Genomic DNA, 24,134 nt, shown 5'->3' with positions numbered 1-24,134 from the left:
TTCCTCCTGCTTTAGACAAAATCAAAGACAGATTTAAATCAGCTATCATGAAGATTTTTTATTTATTCTTTGATACAAGCTTGGCATGTATTATCATAATATCATGTTTTGGTATGCTCTATTATGCTTAGCCACCAAACTCTTAAGATTCCAAAACTTCAAGTTGTCCTATTTGAAAAGGCCGGTTATTCATAAATTATGTAAGGTATACAAAATGCAAATCCAAGTGGTCATGTGCATCCAATCCTTTTCTCCTCAGAGTAAACAGACATGTTATCCATTTAGTAGTGAGGATGTCAAAAAGTTTATTTGTCCTTCCCTAATAAATTTTGTGTTGTTAGGAATCTACATTTATGCTCCCACTTTCATAGTATAATATATGATTCTGAATTCTAACTTTTGAAAATTGTGGCCGTAGTTTTTATTTTTGCTTTTCTCTTTTTATGGTAGATATATAAGATGGCAAAACCTGAGTTTCTAGTATCTCATTTCTACCATAGCAAGGCTGAACAGTATTTCAACGAGTTAGAGCTAATATATGTTGCTACTCGCATAGAGAACTTTGTGCCTTTCCAAAGGTGAATAGAAATCAAAACAATATATTATATGAAGAAGCTGAAGTGATTGAATATTTTGCCCCTTGGATAAGTGTAAAAGTTTAAACAGAAGTCATTGTTATATGATGAGTTCCAGTTCAATAGCATAGTTTAAACAGAAGTCATTGTTGGACTTGCTGGTGTCCACAATTGAATGCAGAATTGCAGATTGCTTAAGGAAGGTTAGCTGGCAGTTATGTCATCAACTCTCCACTTACAATCAAGGAAGTATGGATATTATACAACATAAGTACACCAGAATACCACAAATTTTAAAAAGTATAGAACATGACATTATTATAATGCAAGATATAAGAACTAACATAAAAACACTAATTTGAGTAATCATATTATAAGTTAGCATGAGTCATTATAGAAGGCTAGCTGTTATTTAATTATTGTGATATTTCTATCCATATTGATATAAAAAATCAAAATATATTAAACATTGTAGAATATAATTAAAAGTGATAAAAAATGTCCAATGCAAATAGGGACATAACTATTATTGTGTTCCAGCTTACAGTTAATATATTTAATGGGTTTTGTTATCCTAATTCCTTAGGTTGAGTTTAAGGAATAAAAAATGCTACATTAAACACTTCCCAAAGCATGATCCTATTTACTGTTTGGTTCCACAACCTATAACAAAACCCTTATTTAGATGATAAAATGCAAAATATATTATCATATGTAGTAAAAAAAAATCATTGTTCCTTATCAACTCAATCCCGATCGCATGGTTTATTAATAACTCAATGGCAGAAAGAAAAAAATGTCAGTTCTACATATGGTTATGTATTTATGTCATTTACTCTGTTTTGATGAAGCTACAAAACCTTGAATTTCAACTATACAAGCAGTAAGGGATGTGATATATCCCAATTTATAGACAGAGCAATGATCAACGGGAAAAATGCTTCAACCTTTTTCTCGTGTGAATGAAAATGTAGTTGTACAACATGTCAGAAGTTATAGATTGGCAAGCGCAAAAATGTATGCCCCTCTAAAGTTCAAACTTACTTTAACTCTAGCCTCCATCCCCAACAAAAAGCTCGCTTCTCCCTCTCATAATCTCGTTATCTTCGTTTGATGAATGCTAGTAGGCCTAAGCCAGCAATAATTGCAGTTCCAGCGGCAACAACAGCATATGCCAAGGTCCTTACTTCTGAATCAACATAATCCAAACTTCTCGAACCATAAACTCGTGCGCGATCATTTGTTCCTGAGTAGTCTAGATGCAATCTCAGTCCCTACAAAATTCATCATTCCAGGGTCAATTTTTTGACAGACAGATACATACATAAGCCTTCATTGATAGTTTAACCATCTATGATGATTGATCCTTGACACTTTGATAAACATTTGAAGAGTCGTTTTTTTTTTATTTGATATTTTTTTTTTACCAATAACTGTAAAAAGAAACATTGTTTTCATTTCATTGTCTATCTTGAAACATTTGTCAAAGAAATATTAAAAGCAATATGAGCAAAAAACCAAACAAACCAAACACTTGGTTCTATGTTTTGATTTTTGTGATCCCATATATATCAGGATTTATATTTCTGTAGTAAAAAAAGTAAATCTCATTCAAGACACAATACCTTCAAACCAGCCTTCTTTGCATGGTCCACAGCTGCAGCAAGATCGCTATCTGAAGCCAGTACAACTTTGTCATGTTCTTCGTCTTCATACTACAAACATATCGACCAGCTTCCTTTAGGAGGAGGGAACCATTGACTTAACCTAAATAACATGAATTTGGAACATACCATAATTTGGGGCAGGTTCTTGGGGTTAATATCATCACTGACTTTCTGAATAATGGAAGTGATAACCTCTGTCATGCTCCGAGTTTCTGAACTTGCATGTAACCACACAAACATGTCATGCAACAAGAAAAATAAATGAAAAATGAAGCATAATACAACTGCCAGAGAGCTGAAAATAAAAATATCATAATCGTAATGGTCAGGTGCATAATTCTTCCTATCACATGATAATCAACATACCACATGTGAATCTATGCAATCTGCCCTTCTTATCCTCTATTTTGAAGGAAAATGCTTGCGGCATGCTTGATGAAATACAGGAAGCGCATCTCAACGTTTCTCCTCCCTCAGAAACCATTTTCATGGACGTCTCACTGCCATTCCATCAATAATGTGTAAGTAAATTAAAAAAATGTAATCCTAGAAACACCAATGCACATAGATAACCTTTGTTCATCCTCCTCGTCTTCATTTGGACTCAAGGCCATCGCCGAATCCCAAAATTTTTGAATCATGGAGCTGGCAGTTTCACTGTTCAAATTGGCAGTATTTCCAGCCTAATTTGTGGATAAAAATAATACTGTAATCACAGGTGTTTACCGAAAAATCATAGGAAGCCGGAAAAAAAAGGAATGTTGGCATCATAGTGTTTGGTTATTCAATGTTAACATGTTAACATTAGCAATACTTCAAAACTAGTTAGTAAAATAAACAACTGAAGAATAATATCCTTTTCCCAAAAACAGGCTAACTTTCTCCTTTTATCTTAGGGACCTACACATTCCGAGCTGGGAGTGGAAATCTAGACGAAAAACAGCAAAAATGACAACAAACTTTTATTTTGTATGCACCTACATAAGAGTCTAAACATGTGAACAAACTTTAAGAAGGGACACCTATATAAGTGTCAACATTTCCATTATGTTCAACTCATGGTGAATGTAACAAGAATGGGTTTGTCTAAAGACTCTAAACATTAAGGATATGAAAGAGAGGAAAGCATAGGAGTGCATATATCTCAACATTGGTGAAGAATGATAAGACAAAATCAGACTGATTGAAGGCACGAGAAATGGGCAATTTTGTGCCAGGTTTAAAACAAAAATGCTGTCTGATTAGAACCTCATCATTAATAGGTATACCTATTAAGATTCAACACTTAGTTCATAGAAAGTATAGTACTTTGAAACCTAAATTTAACATAAAAAGAACCAAATTGAGGATATAAATACCAGTTTTGTGGACAAGAATTTGCTACAACTTATGCATAAAACAGAGTTATATCCCATTTCAATAACAAGTATTCAATAGAAGTTTCATGTAATCAAAGTTGTGGGCATAAAACAGTCCAAGAAAACACACCTGACTCGCTGTCGCCACAGCAGCATGTGTGATATGAATCACATCAAGTGTAGCAACAACAACACCATCTGTTTTCATTTTTTAACCAGCCAAATCAGAAAAAAATTGATGCAAGAACCTATTCCCATCCCATATAATATTACATTACCTCTATCAACTATAGGAAGATGTAAAAACTTTCCATCATGCATTATATGAAGTGCATCAACAATTGGTGTATCAACTACGGCACATTTTGGATTTGGCGTCATGGCCTGTAGATTATATTGAATATATATCAAATAACAAGAATAGCATGAAGAACTCTCAGAAGTACATTTAACACATGATTGGAAAAGTGTGGTCCTAAACATTACAAGATCTAAATGTACCTTCTCAACAAGAGTTGACGACGGAGGAAGATTTTGTGCTATTACCCGCATCAATATATCATTTGAACTGAAATTTGTATTCAGATTATAGTCCAATAAGATTATTCTAATGGTAGTACATCATGACAAAAAATTTAATGTTTCCAATGTGGGAGAAGGGCAAAGGCTAAAAAAGCTCTAATTTTAAGAAAAAGAGGACCATGGCTACACACTTACGTAAGGATACCACAAGGTTTGTCATCAACTACCACAATAGCATAACTTGCAGGAAGATCAACCATCTTCTTTGCTGCTGTCAAAACTGAATCTGTAGGTGAAACTGTTACAACCCTGAAAAGTGCCACTGTCTGCTAAAATAACTTGGATGATAACTCCAAACACAAAAAAGTATATAAATAAAAAACATTAAAAGTGAGGTAATTTTTCTTCAGCTCAAACGAAAGGTATTACCTACTTTGAATTCTCAGGAATGATTGTCGACAATGATGGCTTGAATATCTGCTCCCGAAGAGTTTCAATGAATGATGAATTGGAGCCTGCACAAAGACCAAATAGCATGAAATGAAACTTGGTCACTTGAAACTGTGAAACCTACATTGTCCATTCCAACAGTGCTCTAACTAAAATAAAAAAAGGAAAGGATGAGAGATAATTCTACAGACCTGAAGCAGAAGCCGATGTTCCCCAGTGTTTTTCAATGCCTTCAACAGCTGCTGCAATTGCTTTTCCTTTCTCAGCTGCCCTTTCCATACGGGCAATAGCATCATACAAACACTTAGCTATGTCAAGAATGGCTACCACTTCTCCATTCTCAACCACAGGTAAATGTCTGAATCTCCCTATCAAAAACTCACTCTTGTATTAGAAAGGCAGGACAAGGAAACGAAATAGCAACTATCAGGAGAAGGTTTTAAGTCATGTTATTTGAACGCCATATTTGACATCATATACATTTATCATTATCTCATTTACTTTTTATCTTCTTATACAAGCAAGATAGTAGCTGTATGATGCCACTATTTTGATATTCAAGAAACAATTTCCATATATTATATACTACAAACCTTGCACCATCTTTTGGAGGGCTTCGACAGCAAGAGTGTTAGAAAGGACAAATACTGGGTTCCTTGTCATAACCTTGGAAACAGTTGTTTCTTCAAGATCAATCTCACTAGCAATAACTCTGGTTGTTATATCCTTCAACAACAACACAGGATAGCAATATATGCATGTTAACACTCAAACACACGATCCGAACAAATCTTTTTCTCTTGTTAATGGATCAGAAACAAATTAAGAATGGGGAGTGATACCTTGTCTGTGAGGATTCCACAAAGCAAAGCATTGGAATCAGTTAGTAATACAGCATCTACTCTGCGGGAAGCCATACGACGGCAAGCTTCATGGACAGTTGTTGATTCAGGTATTGTCAATGCCTTTGAAAGCCGCAATGATTTCACTGTTCGTTCTCCTCTGATCCAATTCCAAGTATAAACCAAGCCATCATCATCACATTATTTAAATTAATAAATAAAGACTTCCAATAACTCATCTTAGAGACTTATTAAGGATGAAGCTATCACAGATTTTTATGTTAAACCCCAATATCCTGAAATCACTGTGGACTCTGATCAACCCAAGTCAGGTCAGGAAGACTTATTTAAGAGGTAAATCTCTCAGCCGTTTATTTTTTCTATTCATAGGACAAAACCAGAAACATGCTTGAGGTAAATCGAACTTCATCCCACATGAACCTACTGGTGTTGGTGAGCTATCACAGATTTGCTTAAAATGAATTTGATTAAGTGCATTCAACAAAATGTGAATCTTTATGTTGTATTCTGTTCACAAAATCCAACTTCAGAACTAAGGGAAATCTAGTTACATCAACAGGTGTTGGAACTATCACATATTTGCTTAAAATGAATGTAGTTGAGTACATTCGACAATTCGTAAATGTTCATGTAAAGCCACATTAGTTTGAAGTTGACAAATTGGAAATTGAGAACATGTTCTTTGTAAATATGAAAATCACATGAACAATGAGAATAGCTAGTAATTAACATATTTCAAATCGTTATGATTATTCAAGAACTAAATTAAATTAAATTGAATATTCAATTCAACGACAAACATTTCTTCAAACAAAGCACAAATCATAGATGAGAACACCGAATATGGATATGGATATGAATATGAATATTCTGTAAATATGATAAATGTGAAAAGTACGTGGTTCGAGGAAATGATTTTCTAGCAGTATATTCAGGCCCTGTATACTCAGATCTTTTCTTCTTTCCCTCCGGAGAAGAGCCACCTAGACTTGGCATCTTATTCTATATTCTATTAACCAACACAATCTGTCACAAAATCAAACTCATATTAAAACCAGAACACAAGCAATGTCATAATTTAATCAAAATCAAAATCTTAGAAACTCACTTAATTATAATGTGAAACAATTGTATAAAACAAACAAAAATGCGTTTGAAAATAAAAAAGAACAAATTAATCTGAAAGAGGATTGGGATGGTTGGGGGTATGAACGGTCGGGAATCTGATCGGAAATGAGATTCCGAGGAGTAACCGCCGGAGAGTAGAGAAAGGAAGATGGAGAGGGAAGCTTGCGCGCCAAGCTAAAAATAATAGACAGATAACAGATGGTGGGGTAGTGGGACAGAACTCAGAAAAGAGAAGAGAGGATAGGAGAACTTGAAGCCGCTTCGTACGGGGCTAATAGGAGCCTTACACGTCAGCTATTCTGTTTTTTATTTAGATCATTGTGTTTTCTTATTGCATTTGTTAAACGGTTAAATAAAATATGATACATGCTTATCCAATTCTCAAGCAACAAAAAATAGAATCGCACATAACTAAATTATTCATTGTCTTTCTTTATAGGTGGACATGAGCATACACAAAGCTTCTGAATGTAGGTTCTCTTGAAATGGAGTCCGATGAGAACATTATGACCAAACCTCTTACTCTATTCAATAGTGCTGACAGTTTTTCACTGTTGGTGATGAGATAAAGGCAAGGCTATTTTTGTTCTTTGGTAATTCTTGTTCAGATTGATTATGAGAAAAAGATAAATGATTATTCTAAATATGTTGGTTTATAATTATAGGTTCATCTTAAATATAGCTACTCCTTAGTATGCCAGTCATGTCATGATTGGTAGTTGTAATTATATAATTCTGCCAAAGGCAATAAGAATAGGAAGGTTGTGTTAGAATCAAATATTATTTTTATTGTTTTCCTCAACTTGTTTCTTCTGTAATAATTTTTAGTTTCTATGAAATCAACAACTAGAGGTTAATGCTGAAAGGATGCCTTAAGATCTAACGAAAGAAAGCTTGACAGAAGTTGAAAGAAGAGAAGAAGTTACTCAAGTTAGTAAGTAGAAAATACCTTAAACTCTATGTTGTTTTTCAAAGCAACAAAAAAGCAAAGGTAATGGCATGCACAGTTAGAGTTGGAACTCGAATGATCTTGACAGGGAAACTCAGGAATGGACACTAACATCAAATTAAGAACATATGGATAAACCAAATTAAGATGGTTAGATCGACATTCATTTGTCACGAGAAGAGTCTCAATGGCTGCAACAATGAAAAAGTAATATGATTGTGTTTTGATTTTTTAGTAATATGTACCATATTTTTCTAATTCTCATATAATACAATTTTTTGAAACTAGATGAAGAATAAAAAAAAACTAGATGAAGAATGTTTTGATTGAAGTTACCTTATGGAAATCATATGTATCTAATGATATTTTATTCCTTATTTTAGACTAATGACATATTATCACATAAATAAATAAAAATTTAAAAAAATAAAAAATATTCTAATTAATTCATGATATAAAATAAGACATTGTTCGAGATATGTGATTTCTTTCGGTTGTGATGTCAATGTCTAGATGGGGTGCATGCCATTGACCCATTGTCGAGCCGTGTCCGTGCAACTTCTTGTTTAGAAGATTATCCACCCAAAAACAATGTAGACCTAAGCCCATAATTTTCAACAGGGCCAGAATAGTTACGCATATCTTCAAAGTTGAGAACAAAATGCACGCTAAATAGGGAAATGACAGTTCTATTTGCGGCCATATAAATTCGAACAATACTATTCTCCTTTTCATCTCTACATCTATTCTCTTCAATAAATTGCATGTGTTTAAGACTTTTTATTGATGTAAATAGTATTATCCATTAATGAGTGCTCTTAAAAAATTGCTTGATCAAGTAAGAAGAGAAATTCTGGAAACAATTGATTTGATTTTCCTATTTTAAAAATACTTTAAAAAAGCACGCTAAACCGACCTAATTTTGGAGTGGGACTGTTTACGTTTTCCCATGTGAAATAAAGAAAATATTTAATGTATTATCTATTGTAAGTGTTGTTTAAGCATATGTGCACATTTGTTGTCTCACACTTTGTGTTGTTTCATGTACTACAAGTATATGTGATTGATCAAAAATATATGTTTAAATTAAAATTTAATTATTAAATTTTTTTTGATCAATCATAAATCTATAGTATATGGAATCTATATGTTCCCTTTACGCATATTATCTACCATTATAGTACAACTTAAACTTTACACAGTACTAATAAAACGAATTACACCAAGTATATTATTTAGATAATGAGACTAACAAGATATTGATTTAGTGATGTAAAATTTATTGGATATTTAAGATCACTGATTCGATTTCGAAGAAGAATACTTATTTTTTGGCGCAAGTATGAATCTTAAAAGAAATTAGTTGAAATCACAGCCGTCCAAATCTCATAAAAAACGATGCTGATCCATTTCCGTGTACACTTGTGTATGTGTGCCCCCACCCCAAACTTCATTCCAAAGCAAAACGTGACATGTCTCACTCACTTCACTACTTCTAGGCCTTTACACCTCAAATAAACCACCACTACTCACATTCTTTTTGTGCTTTTTATCTCACACAACAAGATCCCCTTTTTAATTTCTCTGCAAAAGCTGAAAAGGGTGGAGTGGAAATGGCTGATTGGGGTCCAGTAGTGATAGCAGTGGTGCTGTTCGTGCTCTTGAGTCCAGGGCTGTTGTTTCAGATACCAGGGAGAGGAAGAGTTGTTGAGTTTGGGAATATGCAAACTAGTGGTGCTTCTATTTTGGTTCATGCTATCATTTACTTTGGCCTCATCACTATCTTTCTTATTGCCATTGGGGTTCATATCTATACCGGGTAACTTTGTATTTTGGTTCCGATTTAAATGGAAGAATAATGAATTGGTGGATCTGAATAGTTTTTGTTTTTGTTAGGTTTATTTATCTGCTTTAGTTTTTACATTCCCTTGTAAGTTTGTGATGTATTATTATCTCTAATTTATTTTGGTAATTTGAAACTTTCTCTAATCCCTTGTTAGCTTAACTTGATTAACTTCTATTTGCTTTTAGGATGGTGGTTTGGTGAAAATTATTACTTCTGATAAATGCACTACTTTTCCACCTTCTTTTCAGTATTGTGGATCTGGTTTACAATGTTTAGGTGGTTGTTAAATGAAAACAAAAAAATATTGTTTTTCTGTGTGTAAAGCCAATGAAAGTTGCATCGCCTTGAATCATGAGATGCACTTTATTATATACGAAACGGAACAAGCACAATAAGTTAGCTGAATCCATGACTTGGCTATAACTTCTGAGTTCAGTTTCAGAACAATCGAATTATTGAAAATAAAACGACCTCCTTAGAGTCCTTACAGTCTAAATCAATGATGGAATAATCACTAATGAAGGTAAACACTAAAGAGTAGAATTTCAAGTTTTTGAGTAATTTGTATGGGGTAATAAGTCCTTCTATAGTTCTGGATTCAACAAGCAAACCAAATTTGTTGAGGCAACAAGAAAATAAAGAGTTATCTGAACGAGAGAAAAAAAAAATAGTTGTACATATCCGTGAAACAATGACGCCAGTGAGATTCGGCATGATTCTGCTTTGCTTCAGTGGTGAGGAATAGAGATGGGACCTAGCTAGTGATTATTTTGTTTCCTTTTCTTATTTTTTTAGCAGGTTACTTCCAAATTTTCCCATTCTTTACTCGCTTCCACGTTGGTAGAATTTGAAGCACCTGTTACAACTTTTGAGTGAATAGCCCATAGGTACTTCAAATTTAGGATCTCGAACAGTACCAAAAGAATTATAGTATCCCGAGTGCATGAAAAGCCCCTAAAGCACATCAAGCTCAAGCTTTTGTTTTCAATTCCAGGTTTATTTACGGGTTGGTTTGGGTTGAAGGTAGAATAAAATCTAAACTAATGATATTTAATTTGTTTGATTTTGTAACAAATAAAAAATTTCACCAAAATATTGTTTTGAATTGATTTTTGATTTTGTTGATCTGAGCTGATCTTCTCTTTAAAAAAAGAATTCAACCCGATGTAAACCAAACCAACTCAAATAAATATGGGTTGCTCTAGTTCGGCTGACCAAATTATAAGTGCCTTGGCTTTAGTTTAAACTGAAATGAACCGATTATCCGATCCAATTTACAGCATTTGCATTTAGAGCTCATCTTAATTTAATTTGATAAGAATTTAGTAAGCTCAAAATTCAAAACGAGACATGTTTCTAACTTGAATTCAATTCGATTAAAGTTTGTGAAAGAATTTGCGAAGAGTTCAATTCAACTTATAATCTCGATTGATCCACTTTGTCAACTTGAATTATAATTTTTTATTTAATATGTAAAAAAATTAATATTATTATATATATAAGTTTAAGTTCAGCTCAAGTTTATTTGATGAATTTTATTTTTAGCTCAAATTTGACTCGTTTTTTTTGTGAACTAAGTTTATCAAACTAAATAAGTAGTCAAGTTTTGAACAAATATCGAGTTGGTCTTATTTATTGTAATCTTAAGAGTAGCCTTTGCAAATAAAAATGATATAATTATTTATAGTATAAGAAAAATAATATGTGTCACAAAATAATTATTTGTTTATTAATTATTATTTTACAAGTGGTATGTGTTATCTTTCTTATGGTGGACGAGGTTTTATGGGATAGTATATTATTACTACTAGGGATGGCAATGGGCGCGGGCGGACTCGCGTATTTGCGGATACCCAACGTGTTTTTAATTTTAATTATATATTTATATAATTTATAGTAATCAATATGTAAAAATAATTGTTACATGAATAATATTATATTTATAAGATAAATTTATGATCATAGTGAAATATGTGTAATTTATTACGAAATAATAATAAAATATATAATAATCTTAAAATAATAATAAATATATATAAAAATTTAACTAAAAACTAAATATATAAATTTGCAGGTATCACAAAATTCACTCCCACCTATAAGCTATTATTGTGGGTATCCATTGCGAGTATTTCCATGAGTACCCACAGTCTACTTTTTTTTGTCATCCCTAATTACTACTCTGCTATAGCACTTAGGGAATGCTAATATCACTCAATATTTCTATATTTAAAGAAGAGAAAAATATATATGCTTAGGCGGTTATGAGTTTTATACATTGTCACTGCATCATCTACCATTGATATTAACAAACTTTGACTTTTCAAAAAATGTAATCAAGATGAATAGTGGATAATGTGATGTTTGTGTATAAATTTTTAAATTAATAGTGTATAGATTTTACTCTATAAAAAAACCTTCTACAAGGTTTCATAAAAAAAAAACGTCTACTTTTTGTCTACTGTATTTTTTGGTACCATTTCTTACCTTGTTACGGGGAACTAATTTTATTTGTCTCCCAATAAATATTTTTTATAAGAATCAAATATTTGGTTTTTTATTTTCTTTATAGATCTAACAACATCTTATACACTAGATCTGTGAGTTGTTGATACTTTTTGTATTCCGTATGATTCCATTGAGTAGATGTTGTGGTGAGAAAAATAATATTTTGGGTACGAAATTGAGTCCTTTCTCTGTAGAATTATATGGTAGTGTCATTTGCTGAAATGAAAGCCAGGTTTTATGTTTATGAAGGAGTGGACCTCAACTTTGTTCTTGTTGTTTAACAATATTGGGCTTCAGATACCCAATTCATCTTTTGAGTCCACAAACGCACCCACTTCCGTGATCTTACATATTTGATTATTTTCACACTGTTTTCACTCTCACACCTATCTTCACATTCTCATGGCGACTCTCGCTCGATTCTCCAGAAGAGCCCTAAGAACCGCGCATGCAATCTCAAAGCAAAACCTGCAACCACAGCTCGCGTGTGCTGAACGCGCTTTTGCGACAGAGGCATCGAAATCAATCACTCCATCAGAGGATCGGGTGAAATGGGACTACAGAGGGCAGAGGAAGATAATCCCGTTGGGACAGTGGCTCCCTAAAATTGCAGTCGATGCTTACGTGGCACCAAATGTTGTCCTCGCCGGACAAGTCACCGTTTGGGACGGCGCCTCCGTGTGGCCCGGCACTGTCATCCGCGGAGATCTTAATAAGATCAACATTGGGTTCTGCTCCAACGTTCAGGAGCGTTCCGTTGTTCACGCCGCGTGGTCTTCTCCCACAGGTTAGTTAGTTAATTAGTTAGTTAGTTAGGTTTTGCTTCTTTCTATGATTCATTCGTTTCTCTGTTTCAAACTACAATTGTTCGTGGCTTTCGATCGCTTTGTTTTTGTGGAAACGTGTCATCAAAATTATGGGAATTTTGTTTCTGCCTTGGAATTGTGAATTTATTTATTTATGTTTCCTTATGTTTGGCTTGTTCTGGAATCTGATATGAAATTCCTATAATTCAGATCTGGTGTAGTTTGAAGCCGTTGACTTATAAATGTGGTTAATTTTCCTTCCTGGGCTCTTGATCATATATTTAATAGTTGCCAATTGCTTACTACTTTTTTTCCCCAGAAATTATAAGTGTCTAATAGAAAATTGTCGAGAAAAGGAAGATGGAAATGTGAGTGCATAACTTTAATTTATGTTTCTGGTATTTTCTCTTCCCCGGAGGATGGAGACTTTATTTTTTTCTTAACCAACCCCGATCCAATGCAGCAAGACTAAAATAAGATTATCATCCTTGCCCCGTTGGGATTTGGGCATCTCTGAAGCTGTAACAACCCCAACCTGAAACATGATCCCAACTTATCATTTAAATGGGCCCCTTTGCCCTTTAGTGTTTGTACATTTGTTATCCTATATATATATAGGATAATTCTATAATTTCACATGTAGTATATAAATTGAGTATGTGTTTAGGGGTCGGGTATCACCTATATTAAACACGATCTCAATATTTGAAATTGAGGAAAACCTCAAAGTGGGTTTTGGGTTTTCCCTATTAAATTTGGGTTGTGTTCGGAGTGTTAAGTCATATCTCCATAAAATCAATGGTGAGCAAGAGCAGAAGAGAGTGAGAGAACGATTTTCTAGGGCTGTATTTCCGCTTCTGTGATGTCAACACTTATCAGTTTCAGACCCTAATAGTATTAGGTTTGGGTTGGGCAAAAAATACCCAAGGTACCTTAAAAAATTGTCCACCTTTTAAATTTTGGGGCATTTTGAGATTTTTTTGCCTGTGTCCCTATAGCAGACGCAAAGCACTGCTAAACCCACAATAGCGACCACTATTGTGGACCGCCTCAACTGCTAATTGGATCTGCGACGCTATGCCGCACTGTAAGTTGCTATTGCAGCACTATTGACTACTTAGATTGAGCATATACTTTCTTTGTAGATTCCCAGTGGATGCACTAGTTGATGCTATTATAGTGTTAACTGGTAAATTATCTTGCTGATGCTGAGTCTTTAATAGAATCTACATCACAGAATCACATCTTTCTTTCTCATTCCCCTGCATCCAGACCAACCATACTACCAAAAGAATTTTGGACCATCGCACCTTTAGTCACATGTTAACACTTGATCAAAACGATAATATCAAAAGATACTTCTCATAGATACCAGACAATTTCTTTTTGCGTTCTAATAAAAAATATTAAAATGGTGCCGTGATGCACGATTCTCTCACCTAGTGGAATTCGAGGAAGGTAGACTTAAGTTGTCTTACCCTCGCAAGTGAAGAGGTTGTTTCCAAGATTTGAAATCATGACCTCCATGTCACAAGGTAAGGAACCTTGCATTGTGCGAGACTCACCCCGTGTAATAAAAAATATAGTAGAGGTGGGGAGGGATTGCTTGATCTGATCAGTTTACTTTCCAAATGCCTTAATCTTGATAATAATTTGTATGAGTTGGATGGTATTCTCCAAAGTTACGGCCAGTTAACTGAATCTCAAGTCACGAGTGTGTGTTTTTGTATTTAATTATTGGTGATGATAATTTTGTTTTGATCTATACTACTTTTCAGATGTTTATGTCCTTTTCAATACATTTTGAAGTTGCTTTTGTGTCCCAAACCAAATTATGAAGTTATTGCAAATCAGACACTGTTATTGGTCTGTTATACTTTAATGTGATGGCTGATCCTCCCGTTTCTTTCTACGTGTTTTGCCATTGCTAGCTGATTTTATATATATTTGTGATAGTTGTTTAAAAAATTAGAATGTAACAGGTCAAACTTCTGATTCAGCTGTTTACTTGTAACTTGTAAGTGAAATTAGTGATCAACTTACTTCTTCACAGTTGTTTTCCTTTGATTGGTTTACCTAATTTACAGCGCTCTTTCCAAATGCAACTCGAGATCCTTGAAAATTCATGTTGGCCATGTTATGATTTATGAATGTATTCCTTATTTTTTGCGTATGCTTTATTCTGTAAATCAGGCCTTCCAGCTGACACTTTAATAGAGCGGTATGTGACAATTGGGGCATACAGCCTGTTGAGATCCTGCACTATTGAGCCCGAGTGCATTATTGGGCAGCATTCCATCCTCATGGAAGGTTCATTGGTGGAGACACAATCAATCCTTGAAGCTGGGTCAGTAGTTCCCCCAGGAAGGCGAATCCCAACAGGTGAACTTTGGGCGGGAAATCCAGCCAGGTTTGTTAGGACTTTGACCCATGAAGAAATCATAGAAATCCCCAAGCTTGCTGTTGCAATAAATGATCTGAGCAGGGATTATCACTCAGAGTTCCTCCCCTATTCCACAGTATATTTGGAGGTTGAGAAGTTCAAGAAGTCTTTGGGTATTTCTGTTTGAGCTTTGTTGTAACTCTTCAGTGTATCTGTTAGTTGGAGTTTTACTTGTAAGGAAATAAGAATCTGAACAGAGAGCAAGCTTCTTTTTTTGTATTCTTTTCTGAAAGTATTGGCTTAAGATATCATGTCCTATATAATTGGCTGGAGTAACCTGTTAAGAGAATGAGATACATCTTAGGATCTATGGGCGAAATTTTTTGCTCCATATATGACTGGTTGACTGTTTATTCCTTCATTGTCTTGTGCTCTGTTTGTTTGAAACACAATAATAAATTATAAATGGCAGTGGATAGCCAAACAATGCTGCTTTGTCTGTATCTTTCATCTGAGATTGGATCACCCATTTGGTCTTTACTACTAACTTTTTGGTCGTTTATCTGTTTCAAGGCACATGCAATCAAGATTCATATGTTCATTTGAGTTATAAAGTTATTTTGCCTAGGATACATGTATCCTGGGTTTTAGTTTTTTTCTTTGTTTCGTTCCTAATATATAGACAGAGATCAGGAGTGGCTTGTTTGAAGTATATCTCTACAAATCTTGAAAGTTATTGAGATCCTTATAATTAATGAACGAATCTAAATCAAAATTTAGTCTAGATTCATATACATTTAGAACTCCAAGGAGCCTCTCCCATTTGGCTCTTAGGTATTAGCTCCTCTAAATGAAAGGTTGTGATCATAACAACTTTAGAGGACCCAATCCGTATAGAGAAATCTTTGAAGAATCAAATGCATTGTAACCGACAATCTAATTGACAGGAGTAACAAATTTATGTATTCTATTTGATTGGTCGAAACCTTCTTTCTCTGTGTTGCTTCTCCGATTCTAATTGAAGGAGGCGCACTAATTTTGAGCACGGCATTAAACTTATATATAGAAGCAATGTTTGTTAACACCTCACGGTAGTGGCCTTTCAATATTTATTTATTTATTAAGATATTAGAACACCTCTCATAGTCTCGTAGTGTTTGCGTAAGCTCAATTAGTTAGACTTAGTATCCTACAAAAAATAGTATAGAGATTTGGTTCTAAAATATATATTCTTCATTTTAATTTCTCTTCTTCTATTATGTTCGGGCCCACCAATCCTCCAGACCTCATTAAAGTCAATAGTGTTACCTACATAGTTGTGCAACGTACACACCATTGAAGAATAACATGCAACTGAAATGGAGCCACCTGCAGTGCTGCTTAGCATAAATGAGAAAGGGATAACACTAAGTCTCATCGTGTTTAGGACTTAGGAGCTGCTGGTCCAAGGCCATCATAACTAAGGTGGTCTCTTCCACTTGCAAAGTCAGAAGATATTTTTAAGGTTTGCTTATTTTTGTTTGCTGGGTATGTTAGTAAATTATGAGTACTGTTTCCATACGAGTGGACCATTTTGTGATGTGAAATGCTACGATTCCACTTTCATATATTATAGTGTGCTAGAAAGTTACTAATTAGTGAGAGATCAGGACATTAACCTAAAGTTGTATAAATCATACATGTCATTAAAAATGCACACTTAAATTGTAAAGAAAGATGAGATAAGCTTAATCATCTAAATTATCATTAACCGGAGAACTTCAATTTTAAATTCTGTTTTGGTTCCACTTTAATATAATTAAAATGTCAAGCTTACATTATTTATTTAACTACCCAAGTTGATGAATTGATCATGATGAAGTCACTGGACTCAAATACTGGAAAATGGTGCAATAAATAGTGGATAGTGCAGGGTAATAACCCCTTCAGTTTTGACATGAAAAAAAAACCACACAAGGTTTTTGTTTTTATATGATAAACCATTGCCTTCATAAAAGATAAAATGATAGTTTAAATAGTCTGAAGGAAAGAATTCATTCTAAATCAGCAACCAAAAGGATGAGCCCTACTCATAAAATTCTCTATTCCCATTGAAAGGGAAATAGTTGAGGAACATCACTCCCCTGGGATCCATTAGAGCCAATGTTATACATTGATGAACAATGGTCACTCCCATTAGGATCCAAAACTGGGTCCACAGACTCCAAGCTATTATTATCATGCAGACTCAGGCCTAAGGGTTGCATAAGTGATGATGAGTGAGGCTGCACCATTTGGTTCAATCCATTTCCAGAATTGTTGTGTGTCTGTGGTGATGACAGAAGAGAGAGAGCACAAGGAGAGTCATGAACAGAACTTGTTAGGCTATCATCACAGAACATTTTGCATCTCAACCCTCCACTACTTTCTGAGTAAGGGCTAGTCCTGAGAAGTGTCTGAAGATGATGTGTATTTTGGTTGTTGAGTGTGACAGTAGGGTTGTGATCACCTTGTAGGTATGCCAGTTGCTTCCCTTCTTTGTAGCTGGTTGGAGAAGATCCAAGAAAAAGGTCTTGTTTCTCAATGAAATTCATTTGTTGTTGGTGGTGGCTGTGGAGTCTAACATCTGCAGATGAAGTAACAACTCCTCCACTCCAACCAGGATTCATCATAGTATTAGAAGAGTATATTTGTGAACCTGAGAAAGGTAGCAACTGGGTTCCTGAAAAAAGTACTAGTATAGTTTTAGACATTGAATTTCATTTGTAACATTAAAGTTTAGGCATGTCTAGATTAGATCTATTTGGGAATATTGATCTCATACCACCTAATAATTCCTCCAAAAAATTATGTTAGAAGTCTCATATTGAGTAGAATAACAAATTCAATGTGGTATATAAGTCACGAGGCTCTCTCACTTAATAGATAGTCTTTTGGATTGATAGAATAGCAAACTATCTATCATCGGGAATTATGGATTATTCAATATATAGACTAAAGCACCATTTTAATCCCTGAATTTATGAAGACATGGTCTCCATATTACTCCTTTGGTTTTATGAAATTATCATTATAGTCCGAAATTATAAAATGATAATTGCATAAAGAACGACAAATCATAGGTGCTTTAAAAAATATTTATTATAAAAGGTTTAGCTTTGGCTCCCCTACACTTCGTCTTTAAGGCACTATTATGTGTGTCTATTGTGAAGGAATTATGTCCAAACTAAGAAACTCAAGGTGTCACAGATTATATTTCAGTAATAGATAAACTACTTACAGATAATAGACTAGCTTGTTTCACTCTCTTAAAAGCAAAAGCCTTTATCTTTTCTTAAGTGTACTAACATGTTATTTTAGTGGCCACTAGATTGTCAAAAGAGTGTGGGCATCAATGGCCCAAATAAGGGATGGTGGCAGAGGACTCAACTAGGTGAGTGCATTATGTAATTGTGTTATACCTTACCCTTTTAATATTTATGTACCAATGTGGGATCTTTAGCAGATGTATGCTCCAAATCTAGGCACACATGGGTCCACTAAAGATAATGGTAGCTAGGAACTGGAAGCTAACCTTGGTAATTGGACAAAAAACTAGTGGAACGAGTGAGTGGTTCTGGTTGGGGCTTTCTTCTCCTTCTGTTGTGTCCATCTAAGCGTTTTCTGCAGCTTCTTTTTCCTTCATCAAATTCCTCCAGTGAATGGAACCTGCACAAAGGAAAGAAGGTTCAGGATTTGAAGAATTTCAGGCATGTAATATGTCATGGAATTGTGTCATGAAGATTAGCCAACAACTGTTGTGGTATTGTAAATTATACAACATTTCTTAGAACTAGAATCATGGATATTGTAAATTAAATTAACCATAAACAAGTGTTTTTCACACACTTTCCAGAACAACAAGGAAAGTATCCAAATATTAAGGTATCTTTGAGGACATTGTGATTCTTTTTGTTAAGAATTATGCTTCAACTTCTCCTAAAGAAGCAAAACTAAGATGCTAGTATTATTCTAACTGTATCAGAAAGCAAAAGACAGTAATGGGCAAGCGCACTTGTGAAGCTAACATGAATAATGGATAAGGGTGCACATAAGACAGATTAAATGTGTCTATTATGCACAATATCAAGAAATCATAGAGAGAGGAAATCCATCAAAAAAGAGGACGCATCATACCCAAAAAAATTATAGTAAGGCACATATATGCACACGAATAATTCTAAATCTTCCAAATCAATCCTCATGCTTAGACAATAAATAAATTGTTGATTTTTTTTATATTTTCAATACTATGAATGCATCACTTTTCATTTAATGTTTTCTTTATTTAGTATTAGGAGGATCATAAAGATAATTTAGAAGGAAAAAGAAACTCTATGTACACAAACCTGCTACACTGTTGGCAGAACCTTTGCTTCTGGCCACCAATAGTGACCTGTGGAGTCTTGGAATGAAGTTCACACACCTTATGGCGCCTATGATAGTCCCTGCAATTACTAAGATCTGAATTGCACCCATCCACAAGGCATGTCACTGTGTGATTCCCATTGTTGAAAGCTCTAGCTCTCTTAGATGACCCTGAAGCTAAGGTTGATGCCATTTTGGAAAGTCCAGCATCAGAAGCAGCATATTTGGGCTTGGACAACATTGATTCTGCGCCAAAATTCCCAACTTGACCAAGCTTCAAGTCCACAGAAAACTCCCCTTTTGCTCTGTAAACTCCAAACCTGCTTGACCCTTCATCCATTGTTTCCATGCTGGGAAAAGTTGATCCCTGATCCACTTCAGTCAAATCCAAAGAAGGTGATTTCAAATTCCAGTCCATAATAAAAGACTTTCCCACTTTTTTCAGCTCTGGTTGGTTCCACAAAAACTCCCTCTTATGTTTGTTTGTTCACCCTTCTCAATTGCATGAAAAACAAGAGGAAAATAAAGCTGTGAGCAAGACTAGACATTAATAGAAAGAAGCTGAACCAAACTTCAATTAAAAGCACTAAAGAAACTCCAAAGTCTTAAAGTGACAACTGATAGAGATTATGAAAAACTAGACAGACATAAATATAAAATTATTATTATACAACACAACATAAGACATTTTTTTGTCCCTATTTTTGAGGAAAAAGAAAAGGAACAAACCTGCATCATATGGCTAAGTATACATAATTAATGAGTAACTAACTACCTAGCAGCCAGTGAATATGCAACTTGTAAGAGTTCCAAGGAAACAGGAAGTTACCAACAAATAATGAAGGAACTAAATGCCTAAAACAATAAATGGTAATTGAAAGAGGGAAGAGTATACTACTAGAAAACAGTTGCAGTGCTTAGTTCTTCCCTTCACAACCACTTCCTGCCATAGATTCCATGAATAAAGTGGATAGCTAAATTAATGAGCTAGATTTTTTTCTACCTTTTTTTTGTTTTTAAAAATAATATAAAAGGACATAAAGATAGTTGTTTTATCAACAAACCACATAAAGCATACCTTGTTAGCCACCTAAGGATATGAAATTGTGGATTGCAGAGAGTAGTAAGGATAATGTATTGAAAACTGAACATAAAACTCAGGGAGGACAGAAAGAGTGAGAGAGAGAGAGAGAACAATAGCAATGGAACTCAATAAAGGGTCTAGTTGATATGCTCCCTTTAAGAAGTTGAAGTGAATATTTTAATATATTGAAGAATTGTGTTTTACCAAATATAGGGCTTCATCAGGGTATGTATAGGTTGAGAATGGAAAGAAATAAGATATATGTAATAAGGACAGGCTGTTGGTTGCTTTCAACTTTTATTAGTCAGTAAAAAGAAGTACAAAGAATGGATGCTCAAGATGAAGCATGTGCCATTGTGTTTCAATTTTCATAGCATGTTTTTCCCTTGGGTTTTTTCTTTTCTTTTTATGTTTTTATTATGAAAATCATATATCTTTTAATAAATTATCCTGTAATACTCTTGCCCAAAAAAAGTTACATATATCAACTTAGCCTAGATAAAAAAAAATAATATTACATCAAATTCAAGTTGATATGGGATAGTCACGCACCCCAAAAAAATTAGTTCCCGAATGAGATAATAACGAAAAAATTTATTTGATGCTATATTGACACTAGAATGTTCATGTCAGTCAATTCATTAGTACTTTGGAGTTCAATACTTCAAGAATATTAATTTATCAAATTCATATAGATAGATGAATTTTTAGATTAACTTATAATAAGGATATAACATTATTCAATTATTTTTTGTTATTTCTTGAAATTTGGAAATTGGAACTTGAAACTTGCTAGTATAGTAGACTACAACAACCGTTGGAGACAGAGTAGGGTAGCAAAACAAAAAAGCAGATCAAAATTTACAATGATAACAATTAGTAACCTAAGCTAAGCTGTGAGCATGTTTGAATGGAAACAAAGAAAAAAGAATCTTAAAAATGTATTTAGGTCTTTGTGTGAATAATGTTGGAGTGTAGTTTATATTGACCAGAGAAGGCTAATGATGAATACTGATAGTGGGCCTTTGGAGTAGACGTTCACCATTAATGTTGGGGGCTCCAGGTTTTAGATTCCTTCCTCATTTAAGCCACAACAGCTACGACACTCAATGAAACGTCCATATGGCTAAACACCTCAAACACGTGATCATATATTTTTTTTTATAATAACATTATATTATGTGAAGTCATTATATATCATTCATTTGAATTATATTTTTTTAAAAAATAAGTAACAATTAAATATAAATGATGAACAATGAAGTGTAATATATTAAACTCTAAGAGTGTATGCGTTTTTTGTCTCTATTTTTATCTCACGGTTAATAGGAACTAATTTATTTTGTATGTTCTAGTAGTAACTTCCAAACAAATTTCATTCCTTTAAATCTTGATATTTTACCAAAATGAAGTTTCAGACAGATCAACGGTAGGATGGAAACACATGATCATATTCCATATACATAAAAATGTTGGAAAAGAATCACAATAGAGATATAAATTCTTGATTTTGTATTTATATTTAAGGGTAAAAAGTATCATATTATTATATTTAAATGATAAAATTGTTTTGTCATTCTATTTTTTATGTTGTTTTTAGGTAGAGACTCTGGAAGATCCTAATCGAATAATGTAGTACCATAATCATCCATTGTTTTTCTATTTTATACCTAATAATTTTTTTGTACTACCAATATTTCTTCACCTCATAAGTAATGAATTACTCTCTCTCAATATACATGGTTATTTCTCCTAATAAATATCACTCTCAATAATTAAACATTTAATATTTTGGTCATTATGATAATCTAGTGGGACCTTACATCTTATTAGTTATTTTATACATATAAATTGTCAAATTAAATTTCATGTGGTTTTAAATTTTGGGGAGTCAATGTTAAAGCTTTTAGAGTTTCATGAGCATAATAATATCCGGCCACAATGAAAGTTATAAAAGTCCATATTTAAACCTCTGAACTAATTTAAAATATTTTTCACTCAATTAACAGCAAAAATACTTTGTAAAAACAAAAAATAATTATGACATGTTTAAGGAAAATGAGAGTTTATTCCCCATACTATATTTTCATAGGAATCATTTAATAAATAAAAAACCGAAGCTAAAACTTATAAATGGTTATATAAAACTCAGCTTGAACCGGACGGTGCGACCAATTCAACCGTGAACCGAACATCTAACCGGTCTGAGTCTCTCGTCTAACCAATTTTGCATTAAATTAGGTTGACTTGGTCAATTTAAGCCTAAAATTAGTGACTTGGGTGGTTGGACAAGTTGGACCGGCCGAGTCAATCAAATTTTTTTTTTAAAACAACCAAATTGACGTCGTTTTTATGTGAAAAACAAGTATTTTTAACTTATTTATAGTTATGTTTGTCATTTGTTAATTTATATTATAACAAAATCTGCATTGTTTAATTAAATTATGAGTGGAAATTCACTTACTCCAAAAATAAGTTTTTTAAACTTATAAATCTAATGGTATAGATATATTCACTAGTTCAAATCATTGGATTTCCTTAGAATTGATAGCTAGGAATGTGAAGTAAGTTTTTCTTGGAGTAAGTGGATCTTCTCCCATAAATTATAAACTTATTATATGTTTTTTTGTAGTTAAAACATAGTTCATTTGTTGTTTGATGATGTTATCAACTTACTTGTGTCATTTTATAGTAGTAAAATGTTCTTTTTTGTTGTTTAATTATGCATGGTAATGTTTTGAATTTTGAGTATACCGTTATTAAATATTATTACGTAATATTATGAATTTTTTAGATTTTTTAATACAAACCGAGTTAACCAGTCTAACCATTAACCCACTGGTTAAACCATTGACTCATTAACCCAGTATCTTGACTGAGTTATTGATCAATCTGAGTTTAATAACACGGCTTACAAATAAGGTAGAGGTTAAAAAATGTTATTAAACCCTTAATACCGAACAATATATATTAAAATATACTAAAACCTTTATCTAAAAAAATGGCACAACATTATGTATTATTACGATACTGATAAGGTAATAAGTGGAACTTTGTATAGGGAATGGCTGTGAGTGAGTTGCGACTAGTCACTGCAGCTTCATGCATCAACATTATGGGAGTGGCCTTGGTTAGTCAATTATTGTTGATTGTCTTTGCATGATGGGGCCTAGCTGTGCAGCTGCTTAGTTTGCAGCACAGTCTGCACTTATCAGCACTCTGAATTTGCCTTCTCATTATTTATTTTTTGTTCATAAAAAATGTGGTTCACAAAAATTGATTTGGTTGTTGTAAAGACATTTAATGGAATGTAACAAAATAGTATGAATGGTGGATTGCATCATCTATTATATTTAATCATTATCGACTCTTCAAAAAATAATTCAAATAAATAGTGGATAATATAGTGATTATGTATAAATATTTACACTAACAACGCATAAATATTACATTCTTTAATTATTTTTAAAATGGTAATAAAGGATGATAATAGATAATGTTTTTTATCAATCAAAGTTCATGATGCACAATTTGTCATGCATCATGGAATTGAGAAAAATATGTATGCAGTGATCGTGTATGAGTTTTATATATTGTTATTGTATCATA

General features: G+C 33.4%; 3 protein-coding genes and 1 long non-coding RNA gene across 9 annotated transcripts; 2 read left to right on the top strand and 2 right to left on the bottom strand.

Moving 5' to 3' along the window:
* Positions 1,362 to 6,711, bottom strand: LOC109362948 (CBS domain-containing protein CBSCBSPB1-like). Of its 3 annotated transcripts, none has more exons than XM_019609053.1 (15): positions 6,544 to 6,711; positions 6,334 to 6,461; positions 5,415 to 5,574; positions 5,166 to 5,298; positions 4,803 to 4,940; positions 4,556 to 4,637; positions 4,318 to 4,431; positions 4,102 to 4,168; positions 3,879 to 3,984; positions 3,731 to 3,798; positions 2,816 to 2,925; positions 2,609 to 2,742; positions 2,369 to 2,454; positions 2,201 to 2,290; positions 1,362 to 1,849 (listed from the first exon to the last, which is right to left on the bottom strand). In XM_019609053.1, exons 2-15 carry the CDS (start codon positions 6,429 to 6,431, stop codon positions 1,676 to 1,678), a joined length of 1,560 nt encoding a protein of 519 aa, XP_019464598.1. In that variant the 5' UTR covers positions 6,432 to 6,461; positions 6,544 to 6,711; the 3' UTR covers positions 1,362 to 1,675. The 3 variants fall into 3 exon arrangements, with proteins under 3 accessions (XP_019464598.1, XP_019464597.1, XP_019464596.1); XM_019609052.1 differs by having other exon boundaries at positions 3,879 to 3,988; positions 4,106 to 4,168; positions 4,764 to 4,940; positions 6,544 to 6,710; XM_019609051.1 differs by having other exon boundaries at positions 4,764 to 4,940; positions 6,544 to 6,709.
* Positions 12,194 to 15,542, top strand: LOC109362802 (gamma carbonic anhydrase-like 2, mitochondrial). Its single transcript, XM_019608823.1, has 2 exons — positions 12,194 to 12,653; positions 14,866 to 15,542. Exons 1-2 carry the CDS (start codon positions 12,269 to 12,271, stop codon positions 15,240 to 15,242), a joined length of 762 nt encoding a protein of 253 aa, XP_019464368.1. The 5' UTR covers positions 12,194 to 12,268; the 3' UTR covers positions 15,243 to 15,542.
* On the bottom strand, positions 16,997 to 20,747 carry LOC109363013 (squamosa promoter-binding-like protein 13A). Of its 4 annotated transcripts, XM_019609164.1 has the most exons (5): positions 20,520 to 20,747; positions 20,340 to 20,384; positions 19,423 to 19,933; positions 18,609 to 18,742; positions 16,997 to 17,756 (listed from the first exon to the last, which is right to left on the bottom strand). In XM_019609164.1, exons 3-5 carry the CDS (start codon positions 19,857 to 19,859, stop codon positions 17,137 to 17,139), a joined length of 1,191 nt encoding a protein of 396 aa, XP_019464709.1. In that variant the 5' UTR covers positions 19,860 to 19,933; positions 20,340 to 20,384; positions 20,520 to 20,747; the 3' UTR covers positions 16,997 to 17,136. The 4 variants fall into 4 exon arrangements, with proteins under 4 accessions (XP_019464709.1, XP_019464712.1, XP_019464710.1 ...); XM_019609167.1 differs by lacking the exon at positions 20,340 to 20,384 and having other exon boundaries at positions 19,423 to 19,929; positions 20,517 to 20,747; XM_019609165.1 differs by lacking the exon at positions 20,340 to 20,384 and having other exon boundaries at positions 19,423 to 19,969.
* Positions 17,763 to 18,751, top strand: LOC109363014. Its single transcript, XR_002109468.1, has 2 exons — positions 17,763 to 18,467; positions 18,540 to 18,751. It is a non-coding gene; the product is annotated as an uncharacterized LOC109363014 (long non-coding RNA).

This window comes from Lupinus angustifolius, chromosome LG12, assembly GCF_001865875.1.
Source record: "Lupinus angustifolius cultivar Tanjil chromosome LG12, LupAngTanjil_v1.0, whole genome shotgun sequence".
NCBI classification, from domain to species: Eukaryota; Viridiplantae; Streptophyta; class Magnoliopsida; order Fabales; family Fabaceae; genus Lupinus; species Lupinus angustifolius.
This window is presented reverse-complemented; position numbering and strand designations above follow the sequence as displayed.

Bases quoted from the DNA above. Each gene is read 5' to 3' on its own strand.
- LOC109362948 (XM_019609052.1), bottom strand. From the start codon at position 6,431: ATGCCAAGTCTAGGTGGCTCTTCTCCGGAGGGAAAGAAGAAAAGATCT. The intron at 4,169-4,317 runs GTAAGTGTGTAG...TACAAATTTCAG, and splicing joins AAACCTTGTGGTATCCTTAC to TTCAAATGATATATTGATGC. The intron at 3,989-4,105 runs GAAGGTACATTT...TCAATATAATCT, and splicing joins CCGTCGTCAACTCTTGTTGA to ACAGGCCATGACGCCAAATC.
- LOC109362802 (XM_019608823.1), top strand. From the start codon at position 12,269: ATGGCGACTCTCGCTCGATTCTCCAGAAGAGCCCTAAGAACCGCGCAT. The intron at 12,654-14,865 runs GTTAGTTAGTTA...TCTGTAAATCAG, and splicing joins CGCGTGGTCTTCTCCCACAG to GCCTTCCAGCTGACACTTTA.
- LOC109363013 (XM_019609167.1), bottom strand. From the start codon at position 19,859: ATGGACTGGAATTTGAAATCACCTTCTTTGGATTTGACTGAAGTGGAT. The intron at 18,743-19,422 runs GTTTGTGTACAT...TCCTTTGTGCAG, and splicing joins TTCTGCCAACAGTGTAGCAG to GTTCCATTCACTGGAGGAAT. The intron at 17,757-18,608 runs GTTAGCTTCCAG...TACTTTTTTCAG, and splicing joins TTTTTTGTCCAATTACCAAG to GAACCCAGTTGCTACCTTTC.